At 35.5% G+C, this 24,088-nt stretch overlaps 1 protein-coding gene across 2 annotated transcripts in view; it reads left to right on the forward strand.

Moving 5' to 3' along the window:
* The window catches only part of ISPD (isoprenoid synthase domain containing), a 322,630-nt gene that overhangs the window by 133,150 nt on the left and 165,392 nt on the right, over window positions 1-24,088 (forward strand). For both annotated transcript variants that reach the window (XM_025380089.1, XM_025380088.1), the window contains 3 exons: window positions 4,133-4,230; window positions 22,614-22,706; window positions 23,148-23,240. In XM_025380089.1, coding sequence (XP_025235874.1) covers window positions 4,133-4,230; window positions 22,614-22,706; window positions 23,148-23,240 — 284 coding nt within the window. The remainder of the gene's footprint in view (window positions 1-4,132; window positions 4,231-22,613; window positions 22,707-23,147; window positions 23,241-24,088) is intronic.

Here is a 24,088-nt window from a genome sequence, read left to right on the forward strand (position 1 = left end):
AAACCACCAAATTTATAGTAATTTGTTACATACCATTCTAATAAAAACAATAAAATTCTACATAATCCATAAGTGAAATAAGAAACCACAATAGAAATTAGATGCTTCTAATAATGTGATTCTAAATGAAAGACGTGAAAAGCAATGAAATATTTTAAACTAAATGTGAAGTCATTTAAATTGAGTGAATATATCACAATGTTTGAGGTACAGCTAAAATTGTTATTAGAGGAAAATTTAGAGCCTTAAATATAAGTAGTAGAAAAAAGGAAGAGAGTCAGCAACTTAAACGTTTTTAAAAAGAGAAGCAGCAAACAAAACTCAAAGATAGTGGAAGGAAGAAAATACTGAAGAAAATGACAAGAACCCATAAACTAGAAAACAAACATACAAGACAGAATCAATCATGATTTCCTTGGATGACAGTAATAAAATTGTTAAGACCTTGGCAAGAGTGATCATGAAAAATATTGAAAGCTCAAGTAATCAGTATCAGAAATGAGAAAGAATCAATACAATTCTACAGACATTAAGACATTATGAACAACATTATACTACTGTTAATGAGAATTTAGATGAAATGAACACATTCTTAGGGAAATACACCATACTATCCTGAGACAGAAAATAGAGAATGTGAATAGTCATTCATCCATTTAAGATACTGAATTTTTATTAAAAGCTCTCCCACAAAGAAGCAGTTGACTTTTACCAGTGAATTCTACAAAACAATTCAAAAGAAGACATGACACCAATCTTGCACACTTCTAGAGAGTAGAAAAAAAACACTTAACTCATTATGTGAGGATAGTATAATTGTTTAATGACAATATGACAGGACCTTATAAGTAAGTAGAATTGCAGGCTAATTTTTTTTTCATGAGCATAGAGCCAATATTTAAAAATTTTCATTATGAGATAAAATTATAAATTGGAAAGAAATAAAACTTTATCATTCATCAGCATGTTTGTATATACCGAAAATTTAATATCTATAAAACATCAGTTTATAAGTAAATTTAGCAAGGTTACTGACTATACAAGGTCTGTATCAAAATGCATTTTTGTACATAACAACAAATAGGAAATTAAAAATCAATTTATAGCGTTATCAACAAACAAGAATAAATCTAACAAAAGATGAAAGGGATCTGCACTGGAAACTATGAAGCAATATTGAAACAAATTAAAGATTTCTGGACATGGGGGACAAATCACGTTAATTGGAAGGCTTGTTATTTTAAAGATGTCATTTCTATACCAAACTCAACAGATGTTTTTGTGGAAATGATGGTAAAAATTTATGTGACAATGAAAGATTGCTAAACAACAAATGTTTTTTATTTAGGGTAACTGAAACATGGCATAGGATAAATGCCAAATAGATTTTTTTCCCTTGAAACAGAGTCTTGCTCTGTTGCTCAGGCTGGAGTATAGTGGCATGATCTTGGCTCACTGCAACCTCCGCCTCCCGAGTTCAAGCGATTCTCCTTCCTCAGCCTCCTGAGTAGCTGGGACTACAGGAGTGCACCATCCATGCCCAGCTAATTTTTATGTTTTTAGTAGAGATGGGGTTTCACCATGTTGCCCAGGTTGGTCTTGAGCTCCTGACCTCAAGTGATCTGCCACCTTGGCCTCCCAAAGTGCTGGGATTACAGATGTGAGCCACTGTGCCTGGCCAGCAAATAGATTTTGAATTCATTTTTTAAAAATATTTCATTTTTGTAAGTTGGTAGTAATATACCAGTTTTATTACTGTACACTTGCTGGGTAGAGCTTAGAATTTTATAAAGAAGGATATATGATGAAACAAAGCAAGGAAAACCTACATATGCTGTTTTGTATTAAATTATCTAAATGTTATACATTATTTTACAAATTTATGTAAATGTTTGTGGCACCATCACATTAATTGTTGCATTTGCAGATTACTTTGTATTTGTACATTTTTTTTTTTTTTTTTTTAGGGCTTTAGCCTAAGACATTACAAAGCCCAGATTTCTCTAAACATGTAATTTCATGATGTATAAGTTTGGGTTAACTTTGTTTTCAAAAGCCACTGTTTTTATGAGTTAACTTCTAAATGAAAGCCCTAGGACACTCTAGTGTCCAAGACAGCAAAGGACCCCTTTGATTTGATCTCACTAACTATCCCACTTTAGAACTCACTGCTAAATCATTTTATGGCTTTTGATATGGTTTGGCTGTGTCCCCACCCAAATCTCATCTTGAATTCTCATGTGTTGTGGGAGGTAATTGAATCATTAGGGGCAGGTCTTTCCCATGCTGTTCTCATGACAGTGAGTAAGTCTCATGAGATCTGATGGTTTTAAAAAGGGGAGTTTCCCTGCACAAGCTCTCTTCTCTTGTCTGCTGTGATGTGAGATGTGCCTTTTGCCTTCTGCCATGATTGTGAGGCCTCTCCAGCCACATGCAACTGTAAGTCCAATAAACTTCTTTCTTTTGTAAATTGCCCAGTCTCTGAGATATCTTTATCAGGAGTGTGAAAACAAACTAACAAACTAATATAGCTTTCAAGTAATTCTCTTGGTTGTTGGTCACACTATGTTTATGTGACTACCTACCTCAATACACATTAAAATCTTGTTTCTTTCTTATCATTTCTGATTGTTTGTAAAGCTCCTTTCTCCCACTCCTAAGCAAAACCTATTCCCCTTTCAAGAGTGAGCTCCTAGCTCATTGTATTTTAGAGTTATCTGATCTTGTCTCCAGTTTCTCTCTCCACAATGATGTTCTATAGCATTTACTGTCAAAAACATTCATTTGTGTTTTTAATTATGTTGAATTTTATTAGCATCATGTAACTCAGAAATACAGATTTATTTATTTATTTTTGGATTTGAATCTTTTTTCTACTACTCGTGTCCCTGTGGCCTTGGCCAAGTTACTTCTCTAAATTCAAGCTTCCTGAATCTGTTACATAGATTCAGAATGATACTGATCTTGTATGGTCATCATGAGGATTCGTATTCATATATAGCATATAGCTCCTGGAATACATAATATTCTTGCTAAGTAGGAGATAGTAATAGCAGTGCTATTAACTGGTGATATTATTTTCAATAACCTGTTCTCCCTGGCTTTGCTTGAAAGAATTATTACCTATTTCTACATCAGTGATTTATATGGATCGTATTTTAGAGTTGCTCAGGTAGGAAGCAGTTGGGTCAAAAGCTAAACATACTTTTGATTCAGGAATCCTATCTTAAAATTAGACTTTGTTTTCTTAATCCATGATATAATGCTGTGTAATGGCTCTTTAACTGGCAGCTATATAGGCAATTTCTCTATAGGATGCCTGAGACTTAGAAGAATTGGTGTTAATTATAAGACAGAAAGATGTGGATTAAGAAAAATTCTACTCAGACTTCAGCTCATGGTTGAACTTGGTATCATGATAACAAGAGGTCAAGTTACCTTGAATTAGGGTACCTTCTGATTTTCCTGCTGTAGAGGAGGACTTCATATCTTTTGGAAGAATGCATGCAGGGTTTTCAGAGGTGACATGACTATCACTGTGTCACGTAGTTTATAAATGTTAAACCAGACCATCTCAAGTCTTTCAGATGTGAAGAAAATTCTTTCATTTGCTTTTTCCAATAGTCAAAACAGGAAATTAATTGTATTGAATTGAAAATCTAGAGGAATGTCAAGGAACACGATGTACTTAACCAGCGCACTGGATGGCACAATGAATCTGTGCCCAGGAGATAACCTATGGCCTAAAGAATGAATCTGTTTGAGAAGTAGAAATCTGTTAGGTTCTGGGAGACTCCTTATAAACATGGAAGGATTGAATTGCTGAACTTCAAATGGTTGTCACCTCTAGTTACTCCCTTCTGAATGCATCCTAAAATATCTTATTTCTGTTACTTGCACAATGGCTGGTTCTTCACCCACAGAGTGTTTAATGGATAGATTTATGGACTTGGGTAATAAACTGAATCAGGGCCATCTCATTGTGTACACAGATTACTCCACTTGGCCTGAAATCAAAACCTCCCTATTCTTAGTCAACAGCTAAGAACATCAGGTAAGTTTATGTTTCAGCATCCTAGGGCCTTGTTACATGTTTTGTTTGAAACTTAAAACTCTTTTTTTTTCATTTCAGAGATAATTTCCCAAGAGATTTGTGTAGTTATGGATTCAAAAGAAGATAACAAACATGTAGGTCATCTTCTTGAAGAAGTGCTAAAAAGTGAATTAAATGTAAGTATTCAAAGACTGATTTTGATAAATTCTGATTGCCAAAAACTTTTATAGCATAAAGATATCTTTCTTGGAAAAAACCATAAAAATCCTTTAATCGTAATGTTCTTATTATTTTGCCTCGATGAGATCCTTTGGTCTGCCAGCAGTTAGGATCTGAAACATACTCCGTCACCCTTTTCATTCCTTTTGCGGATTTTCTTTCAGTCTCCATGTGTGATGTCCTTTAGGAAGCCCTGCCTGATGCCTGCACTCCCCAGAATAAGGCTGAGACTTGTCTTAAGAGGCATGGTGGCCAGCACATGCTAGATGCTTAGTAAAGTTTGTAGACTCTATGAAGATTAGAGAGATTAAGAAGAGGGAGGGGGAAAATAAGAGGCATGATGACAAAAGGTGAAATAATCATGATTTTGGAAAAGCGAGTGAATGTGAAGTGACCAACTTCATAGTTAAACTCATATCTAATATTAGGGCTAGGAAAATAGAAGATGCAATAAGTGTGAGGGTGTCTATAGGAACTTTTTATAATTTTACCACCAAGCACTGCCATTAATCATTTTTATGACAACTTTCAAGCATTTTGTTGCCAAACTTATTTTTGTATATTTTAATTAATTACCCTGTTTTCATTAAAATATATAACTTCTAATCAGAGTTTATGTTAAACATGGGATGACCTTTTAACATCGTACATAATTCTCATCAAAAGCAGAGGGTAAAAGTTCATTTTAGCTTTGTAATTTTTTTTTTTTTGAGATGGAGTCTCACTCTGTCACGAGGCTGGAGTGCAGTGGTGCGATCTCAGCTCACTGCAACCTCCATCTTCTGGGTTCAAGTGATTCTTCTGCCTCAGCCTCCACCACACCCATTAGCTGTGTAATTTTATCATGATAGTGCAGTTGGAAAGAGAACAGGCTCTGATATCAGACTGCTTGTATTTTGGACGTCAGCTCTATTTCCTAATTTCCTTGTCTGTACATTGAAAATGTTAATAACATCTACGTTCTAAAGTTGCTGGGTGAGTTGAATAAAATGAATATATTTAAAGTGCTTAGAGAAGCATCTGGCATGCAGTACATTTTCAATGAATTTGAACTATAATTAAACTTTCAATGATAAGTTGACAGAGTGGTGTGACAGTATTAGATAGTACAGACTGTTAGTTCTCATACTTTAGTGCTATATAGATACATGAGTTGTTAAAATTAACAAATTAACCAGTGTCTTCTACCTCCTCCTTTCTGAAGAATCTAATTTGAATTAGTATGCTTTAACTTAAAGTTTATAGCTGAAAGATGACAGTGAACTTTCTACTGTATATATTCTTACATTCATGTCATTACCTACTATACTTTCTCCCTCAAACCATTATTCTTAGTCATATAAGTAAATATATATGTAATAGTCACTACAAATCCTTATGTTGATATCTTAAAAATCATTTCGGTTTTCTGGAACGAATCCTCCAATAGATGTTCTAGTGAGGGCTCATGGGCACAGTATTCCCAAGTTCTTCCATGTGAATAAAATTATTCTTTTGCTCAAAATCTTCAAGGTGGTTTTGGCTAGATTAAAAACAATCTTGATTCAGTAATTTTTTGTTGAGTATCTTCGATATGCCAATCTATTTTCTTTTGTCATAAAGTATTTTGGTCAAGTGTGATGAAAATCTGACTTTCTTTGTCTTATAAGTGATTTAGTCTGTTTGCCTGGATGCTCAAATAATTCTTTTCCTTTAAAGTCCATTTGTTTTACTACAGGTTTCTTAATTATGGTCATTTTGGCTGATATTGCTAGGTACATAGTAGATTCTTCTGTGTAGTTTCAAATATTTTTGTATGACATTATTTCTTCAGTATTTTCTGTTTGGTTACTTCAGTTTTCTTGAGAGATTCCTGTTGCCTGAAGCTTACATGTTCTTTGGCCATCTACAGCTATTACCTTCTCTTGAGTTTTTCTAATCTCTTAATTTCTTCTTAATTTTCTTACTTTCCATCTTTTATTTCTGTTCAGTCATTACCTTTTGTGTTTTTTTCTAATTTAGTCTTCATTTCTGAAATATTTTTTAAATTTTTTCTCTTCTCATCACCTTGTTTCTAAGTTATTCCAAGTCTGACTTTTATAGTTGTCATTTTCTTAATTTCTTTTAGCTTATTAAATATTGGGTTACAGTATTTATTTACTTTATGACTGGTTGTTTCTGATGTGCATGTGTTTCCTGTAGGGATATTATTTTGCTTTTTAGTCTTTTCTTTTTCTTTCTTTCTGTCATTAATATATCAAATAATATATATATTTTTGAGACAGGGTCTTGCTCTGTCACCTAGGGTGCAGTGCACTGCTACTATCATGGCTCACTGTAGCCTTGGCCTTGGCCTCCTGGGCTCAAGCGATCCTCCCACCTCATCTTCCAGAGTAGCTGGGACCACAGGCACACACTGCAATGCCCAGCTAATTTTTTTTTTTTTTTTTCCTTTTTGTAGAGAGAGGAGTCTCCATATCTTGCCCAGGCTGGTCTCAAACTCCTAGCCTCAAGTGATCCTCTCACGTTGGCCTCCCAAAGGGCAGAAATACAGGCATGGCTGCTGCACCTAGCCCTATTGTTCCTTTTTAAGTAAAAGAGCTTTCTCTAGTTTTAGGAGGAAGGGATGAGTCAAAATAACACCTCTGTGGCCGTGCTTTGCCTGTACTTTGTCTTTCCTTTGTTCCTAGTGCACCTCTTTTGGTCCATCTAGACTTCTCAGGTTGGTGCTTTAACATACTAGGGTGCTTCTGTTTATTGGTTTTGAATGTGCTTTGGACCCATACCCCCAGATATCCCTAGCAGAGAACCTTCATGTGGCTTCTTTGTTTTCAACTTTGAATTAAAGCCTACAAAGGATTTATCCCTTGGGAAAGGGATTTATCTATCTACAAAGGATTTATCCCTTGGGAAAGGGAAAAATCCTCCCTTGGGAAAGGATTTATCTAGTTTTATATACTTTTTCTCTTCTCTTATAAAGGTAAATTTATCTCATGACATTTTTCAGCTAGTTTTTGTTGCTATTCCCAGAATGGAATGGCCTGCTAAGGTATCCAGAAAGTATCTGATGATGATTTTGTTGCTTTCTGTCTTTCTTGGTTTATTCCCATTTTTTCCTACAGTTTCTTAAACTGTGTGTGTCTTTATATGTGCTACCAATTTATCCCTACCCACTAATATTATTTTTTTTAGACGCCGTTTCACTCTGTTGCCCAGGCTGGAGTGCAGTGGCATGATCTCAGCTCATCACAACGTACGCCTCCCAGGTTCAAATGATTCTCGTGCCTCAGCCTCCCAAATATTGGTTTTATAGTAGATAATGTCTGTAGGTTTTTGGTTTTGATATCCTCCTTGCCTTTTCTGTTTTTATGAAGGGTCTGCAGAGATTCAAAGACTAAAATGATATTTCTAGGGTTCCAGAATCTTTTTCCCCTTTATTCTTTGTGTGCTCTCCTGGCCATTTATAATTTTTAAAGAGCACTTACATTTCTCTTTTAATTTCAAATATTGAATTCGTCTATAAATATAGATAGACATAGCAAATTTGGAATTTTTAAAAAATTAGGTTTGACTTGAAGTTAGGGATTTCCTTCATATAATAAAACTAAGAAGTATTCATATATTCAAAAGTAAGAAAATCACCGTTCCTCAAAAATTTCTTAATTGTAATATCTTCCTTTTTGGAGATAAATTAGACTTTTTATTTATTTTTAATGAGTAGCTAATGTAGAACTTCTAAAACTGAACTTTGGATGTCCTGTTATTTTACTCAGAGAATCTTGGTTCACCTTGAAAGGAGATATCATTCCTGCTAAGCCTTCCCTGGCTTCTAATTTGGTTAAAAAGAATTAAAAGTTTAAAAACCTGTTATACCACACAGACTTAAGAGAATGCTTTCTCTTAGAAACAGCCACAACAGGCTGGGTGCGGTGGCTCATGCCTGTAATCCCAGCACTTTGGGAGGCCGAGGCGGGCAGATCACGAGGGGAAGAGATTGAGACCATCCTGGCTTAACACGGTGAAACCCCGTCTCTATTAAGAATATAAAAAATTAGCCGGGTGTGGTGGTGGGCGCCTGTAGTACCAGCTACTTGGGAGACTGAGGCAGGAGAATGGCATGAACCCGGGAGGCAGAGCTTGCAGTGAGCTGAGATCACACCACTGCACTCCAGCCTGGGTGACAGAGAGAGACTCCGTCTCAAAAAATTAAATTAAATTAAATTAAATTAAATTAAATTAAATTAAAATTTTTTAAAAAAGAAAAAGAAACAGTCACAACACTGATCATGGAGTGTCAGGAGTAGTACTGAAATGGGTAGTTTCCCTGATACCTTCATAGGACTGGCTAAGGGGTTGGCTCATTAACCTCTTAACCTCTCATGGGACGGGGGGAGCATGCAGGTGAGCAGGTAGAGGGGCCAGGACAAGTGCTTCTGGGCACACTGGCAGGAATAGAACTTCATGTGGCTCCATGACAGCATCTAGTGGGGTATCCATGACCCCTGAAGCCCCAGAAGACATGTGTTACATTGTGCTCTTTTACCTTTGCTCTCTACAAACAGCTTAAATGTTTAACAGCTCAGTGGAGGGTCAGGATGACAGCCTTTTGCACCAGCCCTCTTGGTACCAGAGTTCTTGTTCGGCATCTGGGAGGAATCAGGCCGCATCAGTTAATCGAAGGGTGGTGAATGTGGAGGATTTTATTGAGGAGTGGAAGTGGCTTTCAGTGGGATGGGGTGCTGGAAAGGGGATGGAGTGGAAAGGTGGTCTTCCCCTGGAGTTTGGCTGTTGCCTGCTGAACTCTTCTCTGAGGTCCTACTGTCAAGCTGTCCTTCTGAAATCTCACCTTCAAGCTGTCCCTCTGAAGTCAAACTGCTTCTTTTTGACAGCTACTGCTTCTCTTCTAGCCTCTTCTGTTCCACTCTGCTGCCCCTCTGACACCACTCTGCTAGTGGAGCCTGGGGTTTTTTATGGGTACAGGATGGGAGGCAGTGCAGTCCAAAAAGCAGCATTTGCGTGGGAAAACAGGAATGCATGTTCTCACTTTGGGTCACAGTACCCAGGCTTAAGGGTGTGGCCCTCACCAGGGACTGCCCTCTTCTACTCAGTATTTCCCTGCCTCCTGTCTGTATCAGTACTATGCAGTTCTTTTCTCTTTAAAATAATCCTATGATTTCCCCCTTTTATTTTACAAATAGAAATACGGAAACTTGCAGTTTGATTTGCCTAATATCATGTAACTAGTGAATATAGATGCCAGTTGATTCAAAATGGTCTCTACTAATTAATATTCTTCTAAGGAAAGGTGAGATAAAAGACTGAGATTTTTAAGTTTGGCAAAGGGCTAATACCTAATGTCTGAAAGACATCCCCTTGGGAAAGGATTTATCTAGTTTTATATACTTTTTCTCTTCCTTTATGAAGGTAAATTTATCTCATGACATTTTTCAGCTTAATAACTTACAAACACAAAATGCAATGTATTCTAACATTTTCACCTCTCAAAGCTTTCATCCTACTTTGAAAGAATGTGTAAAAAGGATGATGTCACCACTATTGAAATCCTGGCATCTGTAGGGCAGATCAGTGTGGGTGTGGAGCTTCTCAACACATAATGGGAGGATTGTTTTGTTAACATGAAAAGAAAAAATGTTTTCCTTTGAAATTAAGGGAAAAGATTGGATATGTTTATTGTAATTATCTATATTAGAATTTTGCAACATACCTTACAGGTGAACCAAACATCTAACTTTAATGATGAACACCAAATACCCGGAAGAGGTTGTTAAAAAGTTAAGTAAAGAGCTAACTTGGGGAGAGGCACCTTTCCTTCTTCCCCCATTCACAGGCACTTTTCACTGATTCTTAAAGGACAGGGCTTTGCTGTCAGTCTTGCTATTTTCCTCTTCCATTTTCCTCAGCAGTTAGAAGTATTTCACAGACCTTACCAGCTTTGAAGATAGAGCTCTCCAGAGATAGATCAGGGTGGTAGTAGACAGTTGTAAAGGGACCTCTCTCACTTCTTCCCAATTTTCAGTAAATATCCAAAATAGTTTATACTACATACTGAACTGAAGGTAGTAAGGAATTTATAAGTAGGAAGATGTGATTAGTCTTTTATTCCTAAATTCTCTAGTTTATTTACCAAATAATAAATGCCTATCATGATATACTCACTAGATATGGGAAGTTGAACTGAACAAGTATGATTTCCTATTTCCAAGGAGCATATTGTCCAGTTGGGGATAAAAAAGTAAACGAATGCAAATTAAAATGTCAAATTGTGATGAATATTCTAAGGAAAACCTAACTGTGCTTATATAAGAGAGCCAGAGAAAGTGACTTAGATTGGGAGTGGAAGGCAGTAAGTGAAATCTCTTGGCAGACGTGGTATTTAACTTAAGCCTTTAAGGATAATAATTATCGATTTAAAGAACAAACCAGAAGTAACAGTACGTGCAAGGCACATAAAGAGCTTCGTTGGGGCACAGAAAGAAAGCGTCTGTGGTTGGAGTTGGAAATGGAGTGGAAGTGGGAGTAGAAGGAGACAAGAAAAGAGCTGGGGACAGACCCAGAAACAGCCTTGTAGGCTTTTTATGTTGAGTTCACCACTTCTACTGTTACCATTGCTACTATTATCATTTATATATTGTTTTAAGGGGAAAATGAAGTGAGAGAAGACTTTATTTGAAAATGACATGATCCACTTTATCTTTACAAGATTATTTTGGCTGCTCCCTCTTAAAAGTACAGTTCTACAGAGGAAACCTCTGCAGTATTTGTTTTCATACATCATGTCACCTTAAATGCATATAAGTGGGTTCAACCCAATATTCACTCCTGTAATAAAAGAATGGAACTCCTAAAGAATGCTGATCTATACTTTTAACAAACAGGGACTGTAGGGGCTTTTCACGTATTTTGGTTATCCACTCCTTCCTGTTTCCTGGAGCACATAATTTAATTATTGTTTTGAGTAATCACAAATGACAAGCAGGGTGTAACTGAAAATCATGTGTAAAGCATGCTTTGATTTTGTTGAGGCTGTTCTATGGTACTTAGTTTTTTTTTTTTTCTTATGCCCTCAAGGTTGTGTCCAGTGTATGGATCTATGCCTTTTATTATAGACCTCAGTAAATTCACTGTATGACATATTAGTCAAACAAAACATCAAAAATAGCACATGCAATAAAGAAAAGCAGAGAGAAGATAAACAGAGCAAATTAAGCCACAGCAGTATCCTAAGACCTATCCAAAACAGTTATTTTATGCTTATTTTGATACATATTATATTTAGTCTGAATATACAGGCTTTTCATTTGTTTGCACCTGAATACTGTATAGTCAACAATGAAATAACACTGGAAAGCTCCTTTTTTTCTCTTGCGCCTCTCACTCTGAATGGTACCACATTTATGTGGTGCATGCATGTGTATACAAGAATACAGAAACTAGCCAAAAACCATCTTATTGAATTCATTTGGTTTATTTGGTATGTTAGCCAGATTTCCTGAACAATTCTCCAGAGGTGGAAAGAAACTCCAAAATGATAGACCACCTAGTTGCAGAAGGTGGTATGAATTACATTCATGTTGTATTAAATAAAATTAACAGTTTATATTAATGACTGATTGTCATGGTTTTAAAATATTAATTGAGGGAGCTAGGATGATTTGCTTTAAATGCTATTTTCTCTATTTTTTTCTTTGTATATTTCACGTATCTTCATCTTTTTAATTGTTTATATTCTTGAAATACAGGAACCTGTTGAAATATTACTCTTCCTAAAGGAACCAGATGGTTAATCTGTAAAAACAGTCTTTTGCATCTTGTCTGCTTAGAAATGAGGTCATTGCTTACAAATTCTGGACAACCATTATACTAAGCTTATGAAATAAAAACAGAAACCAACCACCATCAATTTTTGGGCATGTATTCATAAAGTCAAGTCTTAGCCTTTAATTCAGGAATTTTTTTTTGATTTTACACAGAAAGTAAATATGTTCAGAGGAAAATTGATATAAAAAGTTGCCAAAGTTGTTTTTGTATGTAGATTTTAGTTAACCATCAGCAATTGATTTTGAAGAATGTTATATACTAAATTGCTTATGCTATTTAAATTGAGATGTAGTTTCAGAACTCAGTGATTTCACTTCATTTCATTAAATTTTTTTTCTCCAGTTATAGGATACATGATGTCTGCAAAGCATCTTTTTATGCTTATGTTATCCCTAATAATTGAGTTTGGAAATGTATTTTATGTCAAGTGTTTGCGTGTAGTATAATTTTACTTTATAATGCCACAAAATAGATTATTTTGTTGTTCTGGTAGCTTTAGCTAAACACTGGTTCCAAGGTTTTGGTGGTTCTGGGACAACTGAATCAAATATACCACTTTGAGCTTATAACCACAGTAAATTATTCGTTATCTTGTTACCAGAGACCTTCTTTCCAAGGCCTACAACTTGTGTTAAAAAAAAATCTTCATCTTTCTCTCTTACGTTGGCATTATATACCTTAAATGACTATTCAGCATATGAGGGTTAAAAAAAAGTCTATACAGCTTGATCCGTCATTTAAGATCTTCTGCTCTCTACACTGAACTTTTTGTCACAATGCTATTGCTGTTGTGGCTCAACATGTTTTGAAGCGATTAGTCTTCTAACTCTTGCACTCTATTCTACTGGATTGCATGCCTTTTCTATTTGTCAATTTTATGTTTTAAGGCTTAGTTGATTACTCTTTCCATGAAGTTGTCCCGAATCATTTTTTTTAGTTATTAGATCTCCTAAATTACTCATCAATAGTTGTGTCATTCTGCATATCCTGCTTATTATTTATCCGTTTGCACATCTCTTTCACCATCTCTTATCACTGATCCCTCACATAGTGCTGTGGAGATGGAAGGAGCCAGATAAATAGTTGTGATTAAAGATGAGAGCATGATGAACCAGCAAGCTCCTGGAGTACCTCTCTACCTGGCCAACAGCCAAATATGTTGCTGGAGATAAAGAGGTAGCCTCTGGCCATCATCCATCAATCATGGGACCGGTTGAGAAGAGTTTAAAACACAAAGCATACCCAAGAAGATCGAACTGATTTTCTAACCAGAAGAAAAAACTATGTCACAAAAGGAGGGAAGAGAAGGTGTTGGTAGCAGATGTTGCAGAGATTAGATGAGCTGGAGTTAGCAACAGTGATGAAATTGGTGGTGAGCAGCCTTCTGTCAGGAAAGAAAGACAGTGATGGAGAAATGAGCACTGCAGAGGGGACCTTCTTAGTGGAGTGAAGAAGATAATCCATAAGTGATATTTTTAAAATGTATTCTGTAGAATTTGCAGTAAGATTCTATGTTGATATTTGAATCTATTTTTTATATTGTCTAGAAATGTACTGTTTAAAAAATATTCTGTGGTATATACATAGTTCTGAAACAAGTCACAACAAATTCAAAATGTAATTTATCCTTAGTATTTTTTAAATATTTTGAACCTCTAAGCTAAACAATGTATATTCAACAGGCTACTAATAAGTCATAATGGGAAAGTTGTATGAGAGGGAAATTTTATGTATAAATATTGCAAGTATACTTCTCATACAAGAGGAATATACCTTAATGAAAAATAGTTTGCTTATTACATAGAGTTTAATGGCAGTTTTCAGGTTGAACAAATATTGGGATGATGTTTGAATATTACTTGAAAGACTCTTGCGTGATTTTCTTGGGATTACATGTGAAAGGACTCTTTGGTAAGCTATTCATACATATTATAGCTGATTTTAATTTTCTTTATTTTCTATCATTTTGTAAAAATGAGGTGGAAAATGGAGGTTGTTGAGAACCTTTTTAATATTTCTTATCTAGACATTTTGAGAGCAATTGTAACATTTGCAGCACAATGTCAATCAATCATGTCATTTAAGTGATTGTCGTTTTATCATCACATCATTTTAATATGGAAACAGGCTGCAATTGTACTTCTATATACAGTTGTCCCTCAATTTAGAGGAGGGTTCCAGGACCAACCTTTCTGCTCTACAAATGCCACAATTTATGGGTGCTCTAATCCCTTACATAAAATGAAATAGTATTTACATATAAGCTATATACATCCTTCTGTATACGTTAAATCATCTTCAGATTACATACAATCTCTAATACAATATAAATGCTATATAGTTACACTGTATTTTTATAAATTTGTATTTTTATTATTTATTTTTGTTTTTCAAATGTTTTTGACCCATGCTCGAATCCTTAGCTGTGGAACCAACCGATTCTGAAGGCAGACTACATTTAGGCAGTGTCTTTATTAGGAAAAATGAAAACTTTATGCATTTAAATTAAATTATGTTGTAAACTTAGCAAGAATTTGAAGGAAAAAAGTTGAATTAATGAATTGTTTAATGTTAGTCATTTATGTTTGCCATACCAATAGATGTAATAAAGATAAAGGCAATGGCTTTGGTTCAGTAAGGTTGCAATTGTCTTTCATTTGCTAGATGAGGACACACTCCTCAGTAAATATCTACTCAAAATGAGAGAGGGCTTTTAGATTAATGTGGATTCAAATGATAGAACCTTGTTCTGGCTCAGAGTGTGATCCAGACAACAGTTATATCAGTATCAACTGGAAGCTTCTTAGAAATGTTTATTCTTAGCTTTACCCCAAATCTAAAAGAATTAAAATCTGCATTTCTAACAGGATTCTCAGGAGTTCCCATGGACACTGAAATTCGAGAAACACACATCTAAAATTTATTTCGTTTTCCCATTAGGCTATAAACTTCTTGAGGGAAGAAACCTGTCTAGTCATTGACATGGTCTCAGTATACAATTTAGTGTCTGGCTTGTAGCTATCAATAAATATTGGTCAAATGAATGAAATTATATTAATCCATCAATGGCTAAGATACTCTGTTTTTTGTGACTTTGTTTTATTTTTAATTAAGACAGATAGGATTTGTTCATTTTAACTTGCCGATTCTCAGCTTGCAAATGTTTTATGCATTACTAATACATATAAAGGGATCATATTACTGTTTGTATCTTTTTCACATATCATTAGTGATTTCCGCTAATAGGACAGAACATGCCTGCCAAACATGATTTATGAGTTAATGCCAGTCATTTCCCATCTACTACACATTGTCTTTTAGTTATAGTATAATCTGTCATGAAAGCTCAACAGAAAAAGGAGCAGGGTCGTATTTTGCAGCTTTACACTTTGTGTTGATACTATATAACTTTGGATGCATAATAAAACGGGGCTGGGTGTGGTGGCTCCTGCCTGTAATCCCAGCACTTTGGGAGGTTGAGGCAGGTGGATCACCTGAGGTCAGAGATTCGAGACCAGCCTGGCCAACATGGTGAAAGCCCCATTTTACTAAAAATACAAAAATTAGCCAGGCATGGTGGTGGGCACCTGTAATCCCAGCTACTTGGGAGGCTGAGGCAGGAGAATCGCTTGAACCCAAAAGGTGGAGGTTGCAGTGAGCCAAGATGACACCACTGCATTCCAGCATGGGTGACAGAGCAAAACCCTGTCTCAAAAAATTAAAAAAAAAAAAAAAAAACCGGGCGCGGTGGCTCAAGCCTGTAATCCCAGCACTTTGGGAGGCTGAGACGGGCGGATCACGAGGTCAGGAGATCGAGACCATCCTGGCTAACACGGTGAAACCCCATCTCTACTAAAATACAAAAAAACTAGCTCAGTGAGGTGGCGGGCGCCTGTAGTCCCAGCTACTCGGCAGGCTGTGGCAGGAGAATGGCGTGAACCCGGGAGGCGGAGCTTGCAGTGAGCTGAGATCCGGCCACTACACTCCAGCCTGGGTGACAGAGCAAGACTCCGTCTCAAAAACAAAACAAAACAAAACAAAACAAAAACCAAAAAAAACCCAGGAGCTTTAAATTATTTGTGTTAGGTGCTCAAGGTTCGTTAGCATTAGAGCTTGTCATTTTCCATTCCATGGTCCTTGTAATGTTGCATCAGAACAATAGTTGGTTTTCAACATGAATTTTAACAGTGAGAGAGGGATGCACAAAGGAAGACTTACCACAATAATGTCTTCTACCACCAACGGCTCAGCACACGTTTAATGCAGTGGGTGAGAAGCACTTGATATTACTTCGACATCAAATCTGAAGACTGAAATTGGAGGACACTTCTTAAGTACTTTCTACCCTATCCAGGACCCAGAAACATCACTGTTAAGGGAATGTGTATACTGGCAATTAAGATTGTTAGTACTTAACTGACTTTCTCCAGAATACATGTTCCTCCCCCGCACCCCTTCCCCCTGGAGTTAACTTTGGGACATGTAGAATTACTCCTCTCTGGGTAAGGGTCTTGTGATGTCTGTGACAAGGTAATAGTACCTAGAGTAACACTGATGTCCAGTGTGCTTTGGAGGTTGTGTATGTGGACCTGGGAGTTTCAACAGGCCTGAGTCTGAGTGCTAGCCCCTTACTGGCTGTGTAATCTTTGATTAAACTTTTGTGCCTGTGTGGCTTTATAACATGAGGATGATAATACCTGCCCGTGCATAGGTGTACTATGCAGTTTTAACAAGATAATTGTTGAAAGTATTTAGCACAGATTCTGGAAAGTTATAAAGCCTCAATAAATACAATATATTAAATGTAAAGGGATAATAGAGATATGATTTAAAGGGTCCTCTAAAAGTGGAAGTTAAGAAGTGAGTAGAGTTATAACAGCAAGCATTTAATAAAGCACTGTGCATTAGGTGACCCAAAACATGAATGTTATTGGGTCTTTACATATATTCAAAGATGAATGACTTGACAGCATACACATTAGACTTTAGACTTTCTGGAACAGCAGTTGCTGGGAAAAGTCCTTGGACTCAGACAGAGGCAGTGTCCACTGCATTATGTAGCACTGCAAATGGATCTTCTGGGCTGAATGTTAGACTCCAGTCTTTGTGCTGGGACTTTTAAGTTGCATAGTGAGGGAAGCACCACTCTCTTGTGTGATAAGAGATTGGGATCCAATAGCAGTGCAATGTCTCAGAACCTTGGTTATAGTACTATTCTGCCTACCCAGTGTCTGGGATTGGGAGAGTATCAAACCTGCTTTAGTATGACCAGCTAGCTAGGGTTTAAGTCCTATGGTGGCAGGTCATGAAGTGGAGGGCTATTGGTATGATCCACCAGCTTATGATTCACGGTTAGCAGGCTATAGCTTCTACAACGTAGCTGACTGGTAACCCAATTTATTTATTAGCTCACCACTCTACCAGGATTGACTTCTTTAAAGCCTTCTACGAGGACAAGCTATAGAGAAGACATCTTGGAAAAGTTAACCCTTACCCTTCACATACTAACTTAGCCAATCCTCATATCAATTCTATGATGTACTCATTTTACTGAGGAGTTAACCGAGCCACAGGGCTTATGTAGCTTACCCAAAGTCACACAGCAACAATGTTCCAGAGATAGATTTAAACCCAGTGATCTTGATACCAGAGTCCATGCTCTTTACTACACACATATACACACATACAAAAAGAAAAACTTAAAAGCTTATTCTAAGAAAAATAGTAAATGCTGAATGCTAGATAGACAAAAAGGGATGTTAATTGTTGTCATGTTCACAGAGTGGAAAGAAAATACATGTCTCTACAAGTCAGTTGTTTATACCTATATTAGTGCCATTGTTTGAATGGTAGAAAGGCTAGAAGTTGGCAGATTCAGACTCAGAGATGACCCAGCCAACTTTTTCTGTAAAAAGATGATTGACTTTTCAGAAACACATAGAGGTTGAACCTCTGACTCATGGGAATTGAACCAAAACCTTTCAGCCTTAGTTAGGCCTTAATGCTTTTTGAAATGAAAACTTTTTTGACAATCCATCTTTATTCCTAATATCCATGCTTTGTATAGTATTAATATTGTGAATACACAGATGTTTGCATTTAGTTTATGGTAAATCTTTCCTAAACTCTTATTTGTTATGATGTAAGGAAAATTTGATTTTTTGTTGTTGTACTTTAATTTACTGAACACATTGGAAGGTTGTTTTAAATTTTGTTTAAATGTCCTTTGAACCAAAATATTTACAGAAGAAGTTCTAGCCAGCAGATTGTTCCATTTGTTGTGTTTGAGTGTGGAAACATCAGGAATGACAGCATATCATGATGCCATAGGACTTTTTTTTTTTTTTATAAACAACCTAATAGCATTGTCTAATGTGGTCTTTGTTGATTAAAAGTGTCAGAGATACCTTTGCTATATTTAGGTAAAATCTAAGTTTCTTTACTGAAGCATGGAAAATGTTGATTGTTTTCTGGTTGGGAGGAAAGCAGTATGAATAAAAGAACTACACTGAACTGGGAACAATTATTAAGAGTCTCAATTTCAAGAAGAAAAAAATACAGTTTGGTTTTTCAAGAGTACAAAAATACTACTATTTGATAACTTTTATGTAAATATTGTGTATGCATTTCTGTCTTAGTCTATGGGCAATTAGCGAAGACTGACTTTAAGTGCAGTTTTAAATGTATCATGTAAGTGAACAAATATATTTTAATTACAATTACAAGAACACTATGTGGCTGGGCATTGTGCTTTCCATATATCTATATTGTACATTCTTTTTTTTTTTTTTTTTTTTGAGATGGAGTTTCACTCTGTTGCCCAGGCTGGAGTGCAGTCCCGTGACTCAGCTCACTGCAACCTCTGCCTCCCCGATTCAAGCAATTCTCTGCCTCAGCCTCCCGAGTAGCTGGGATTACAGGCGTCCACCACCACACCCGGCTAATATTTGTATTTTTAGTAGAGATGGGGTTTCACCATCTTGGCCAGGCTGGTCTTGAACTCCTGACCTCAGGCGAGCCATCCACCTTGGCCTCCCAAAGTGCTGGGATGACAGGCATGAGCCCCCGCGCTTGGCCTACATTATATATTCTAAGAGTGTACATCTTATTAACTGTTAGTTTAAGAAATACATAACAGCTTTGAAGAAGCAAGTAGATACTGAAGTCAATATGGGCTGAAGTTGTCATAGGTATGAATGAGCCCAGTATTTGTGACAATAGAGAAAAATTTCTTCAGAGTTTAAGAATATTTGTGTTGAAGAGTGGAATGGGTGGCTAGGATTTGAATAGGTAGAATATAAGTAGACTATGAAGGGCTTTAATGTCAAAGTCACTATTTTAGATTTAATCTAATGGGAATGACACACATATACATATTATATATATATATATAATTGCATGTTCTTAATGAGAAAAATGAAGCTCTTCTAGGAATACTTAAAATACTCTTAATAGTTAGGGAATACTTCCCTTTTGTCTAAAGATGTACATATAAAAATGAAATAATTCCTTAAAGTACTTAAAAATAATAGTGACAGCCAGGTGAATATGATAAAGATTATTCACAAAAATCTTCCTTCTCCATTGCTTTAAAAACAATAGAAAACAAGCAAAATTAACAGTAATCAAACAAACATGAGGGGCCCACTTAATGCAGACGTTTTGAAAAGTAACAGTCAAGAAAGTAAGTGCAGATGATAATCAGGCTGATGTCTTCTAAACCCTTCCCGAGGATCTCCCAGACCTTGTAATGGGGGCAAAAATTATTTCATTAAGATAACTCAAGGAACCTAAAACTTTTACCGCTTTTGTTAAAAAAAAAAAAAAATGCTCCAAAACAACCCACTACTTGTACATATTCATCTAATGATGTGAATTAAATGAAAAATTTAGAATTGGGAGAAATTTTAAGTCACTTTACTTGAAGGTAGATAATGTCTAATGTTAATTATGGCCACAAAATAGAATAAGAATCTAATAAACATTTTAGATTTAAAACAACATGATTGACCAGACCTAGGCTATGGGTAGAACTTAAAATGTGCTCTCTCCTTCTCTCACAGAAGGAAGTCAGTGAATACTGACTTAGGAAAAGAAGTGAGTTATTAAGAGTATAGTGTCTTTATCCTGCCCATAGCATCTCTTCTTAACCTTTAGAAAGTATACTTCCTGGAAATGAATTATCTGAAGTTTAGCAATACTTTTGGTTTTACTGTATTTGGTTTGCATTCACTAAAATTACATAATTTAAAATGACATGCATATTATTCCATTTTAATAAAACATTCATGCTTTTAGTCCTTCATTTGTCTTTCCTGGTGACTACATATATTATTCATAGAGAATTGTTGGAATGATACTTACCTTTCAGAGTAATTATTTCTATGTGGTATTTTTTGATGAGTTTTGTTTTTAAAGAACTTTTCCACATTGTTCTTTCTAAAAACATATACTATTTTCTTGACACAAGATATTTTTCTTTAAAAAACTGGTGGCAAAGTTTTGTTTGTTGTTAACATTATTAAGCATTTGCTAGTGGTAAAAACATGAATGTTTCTGTCCTCAAAGATCCCAAACTCTGTCCTGAAGAAATTTATTTTAATACTTCAACAACAACAACAAAAACTGAATCAGAATCTCCCTCATGTTCTCATTCTCTGCATGCAGAAGGAAACTTTAAGATTTTTTTGTGTGTGTGAATTCCGAATTCACTTGTGCATCTTTGCTGAAGTTAAGATCTGGTGATATGGTTGCCTTATTTCATATCTGTGAAGTCAGAAACTTGGCAGGATGTGAAACTATATCTTACTTGCATGCAAATAAGTCAACCTGACACAGTATCATAGATACTGGTGGAAGATCTGAGACTACAGGGTCAGAGAAAAGACCATTTATTACAACCATAGCAGTAGCAAGAACAAAAAGGTAGCACTTGGTTTTTTCTGAATTCCAATTTCCATGGAGAGATGCAATTAGGGTTAGTTGTTGCTAGGCAGTAGGGTTCTTTAAAAAGAACCTTGATAGTAGGAAACCCTGGCCTTATACAGGCAAATCAGCCCATCTGCTCCTCAAGAGATAACTCTGGAATGCCAAGTAAGCCTAATCCAGGGAGAGAGATGTCCCTATTTTACTGGAAAATAAATCTGTTCTAGGAAGAAATATCTCTATTTCTGCAATTTGTACAAACATACTTGCAAAGAAAGTATGGAACAAGTTAGCTGTTAATGCCTTTGAAAATGTTTGAATACGTGAGAGACTTTTGAAAAATTGTCTCCCTGTAATATCTAGATGTTACCACTTTATCAAACTTACTATTGCAGAATGGATACTGGATTCTTTTTTATTGTAGTGTTAATATATTATTGATGACTATGGACTTTTTGGCTTTTTTCTTAATAATCTTTGAGCTTTAAGCTCAATACAAATTTTAAACTAAACTGAAATTTTTAAAATTTAATAGCCTACTTATTTCTAGAGCAAAGCTAAGGCCTTGCAAACTTTCTTTTCTCATTCTCCAGTATTTTGTCAAAATTATAGCAAATTAAGCTACTAAACACATAATGTAGAGTTACAGAGTTTGATGTTTTACTAAGGAACAGCATTTTATTATTTTTAGAACTATGAAATGTAAAGCATTCTAAATGTAATACCAGTAAGAATCACTGAAATGTGATTTCCTGTGGAATTATTATAGCAAAGATATCACAGATCCCATGTCTAGTAATTCTTAAGTTTTTGTTCATATTGTTATAATAGAAAAATCTTAAAAGAAGCTAATTAGAATATTATCTTAATTAGAATATTAAGCTTAATTAGAATATTAAGCTATATGGAATATATTAAGCTATATGGAATATTAAGCTATATGGAATATATTAAGCTATATGGAATATTAAGCTATATGGAATAAAAATATCTTACTAGGAAAGTTTGCATAATATGTGTGTTCTTTTCTAAATCTAATCTAATCTGGGACTACTTATAGCAGTAGAAGTAAGTTCCCCAACAGTTTTAGGAATAGTTTGTATAGTTTAAGTCTTATTTCTCTCTCACTTATATTGTTGTGATGATTTCTTACTGCTTTTCCCATTTCTAGTTATTTCCAGTTTAGTGAAGTCTATTCCCTGTATTAAAACTGTGTTATTTAATGTGCTTCCAGATGCCTGCAATCATCTCTGCAACCTTTCTCTTTTAGTCCTTCAACATGCTCTTCAATATTTATTTGTATAAGATAAACCAGACTACTAGCCTGTTCCAGAATATATTCTGTGTATGTCTACATTTTTTTCCTATGTGAAACAATTTTCTATATCGTTGTTTGCTAAAATATGCATTATTCATAGCATAGTTCAAATGACTTTTTCTTGATAGCCTGATGAACTTCAGCATGTATTAATTTAAAAAAAAAAATACATGGTCCTTGACTTTATGTGCCTCTCTTCTAGCAATTATGTGTTCCTTTGTAACAAAGATGTTTATGTTTGGTCTAATTTGTGAATTCATTTCTGTTTTTTCCTACTAGCATGTAAAAGTCACATCTGAGGCTCTCTGTCATGCTGGCAGACATCTTCAGCAAATCATCTTAGATCAATGCTACAATTTTGTTTGCGTGAATGTAAGTCAATTCAAATGATTGAAAGCACTTAAGGATATGAGCAAATGTAATGTGAAAGAGAACTAATTTGATTCTTAAATATTTATATATGAGATTATGATGAGTTCTTTTACATGTTTTTGGAGATTTTATCTTTGAAAGAGAAATAATACTTTTAACAAGCTAATTCCCATAATGAGAAGAGTGGTATTTTGAACATTATTTTCAATTTTCTATTTGTACCTGGTCCAAAGTAGATAATAAGACAGGTTTGACTCAATTAGTAGATCAAAATTTGACATGCATAACTTTATGGATATCCTTTAAAATTGTTTCTAAATTAAAAACTAAGCTTGATAAATATTTTGAATGTTATGCAGAATCTCTGCATTTATTTCTTGAATTAACTTTTAAGTCATTTAAAAAGTCTTCTCGTATCGTTTTATTTTTCTCGTCTTTTAGGTTATGACCTCTGATTTTCAAGAAACCCAGAAGTTACTAAGCATGCTTGAAGAGAGTAATCTTTCCATTTTATATCCTGTTGTTGTTGTTTCAGTAAGTGAAATTAATGCAGATTTTTCTCACTTATGCTTCCTTCTTTGTAACTCAATGTACATACTTTTAAAAACTCATCCAGTTGAGAGCACTGACCCAAACTCAAAAGAAACTCTTCTTTGTGGATTCCTCTGCTTACTGCCTAGCTATGACTTCTATGACTGAATGCCTTTATTATTGCAATCATTTGGTTGCACTCACAGGTTTGGAAATCTTTTTCAACCCAGCAACCAATTTCATTTTTTTTTCCTTCACTAAAATGGCAAAGTATTCAGCTTAAGTCAACTGGTTGTTTTGATAATGTAAAACAGCTTTATTTAAAATATTATCAGAATAGGCTGGGCGGGTGGCTCACGCCTGTAATCCCAGCACTTTGGGAGGCCGAGGTGGGCGGATCACGAGGTCAGGAGATCGAGACCATCCTGGCTAACACGGCGAAACCCCGTCTCTACTAAAAATACAAAAAATTAGCCAGGTATGGTGGCGGGCTCCTGTAGTCCCAGCTACTTGGGAGGCTGAGACAGGAGAATGGTGTGAACCCTGGAGGCGGAGCTTGGAGTGAGCTGAAATCACGCTACTGCACTGCAGCCTGGGAGACAGCACGAGACTCCATCACAAATATATATATATATATATATATATATATATAGTGTACACACACACACACACACATATTAGGGAAGCATTCCAGATGTTAATGTGAGGAAAAAACCTAGTGGAAGAAAAGTGATTCTTGGGTTGTTTCATTTTCTCTGTTCCACCGAAAGCGAAAGTAGGATGACCAACAAATTAAAGAGAATTCCTAGAAGAATGGCCTAGGAAAATTTTGGAGAGATTTTTCCATGAAA

This window comes from Theropithecus gelada, chromosome 3 (assembly GCF_003255815.1).
Source record: "Theropithecus gelada isolate Dixy chromosome 3, Tgel_1.0, whole genome shotgun sequence".
In the NCBI taxonomy this organism is placed as follows: domain Eukaryota; kingdom Metazoa; phylum Chordata; class Mammalia; order Primates; family Cercopithecidae; genus Theropithecus; species Theropithecus gelada.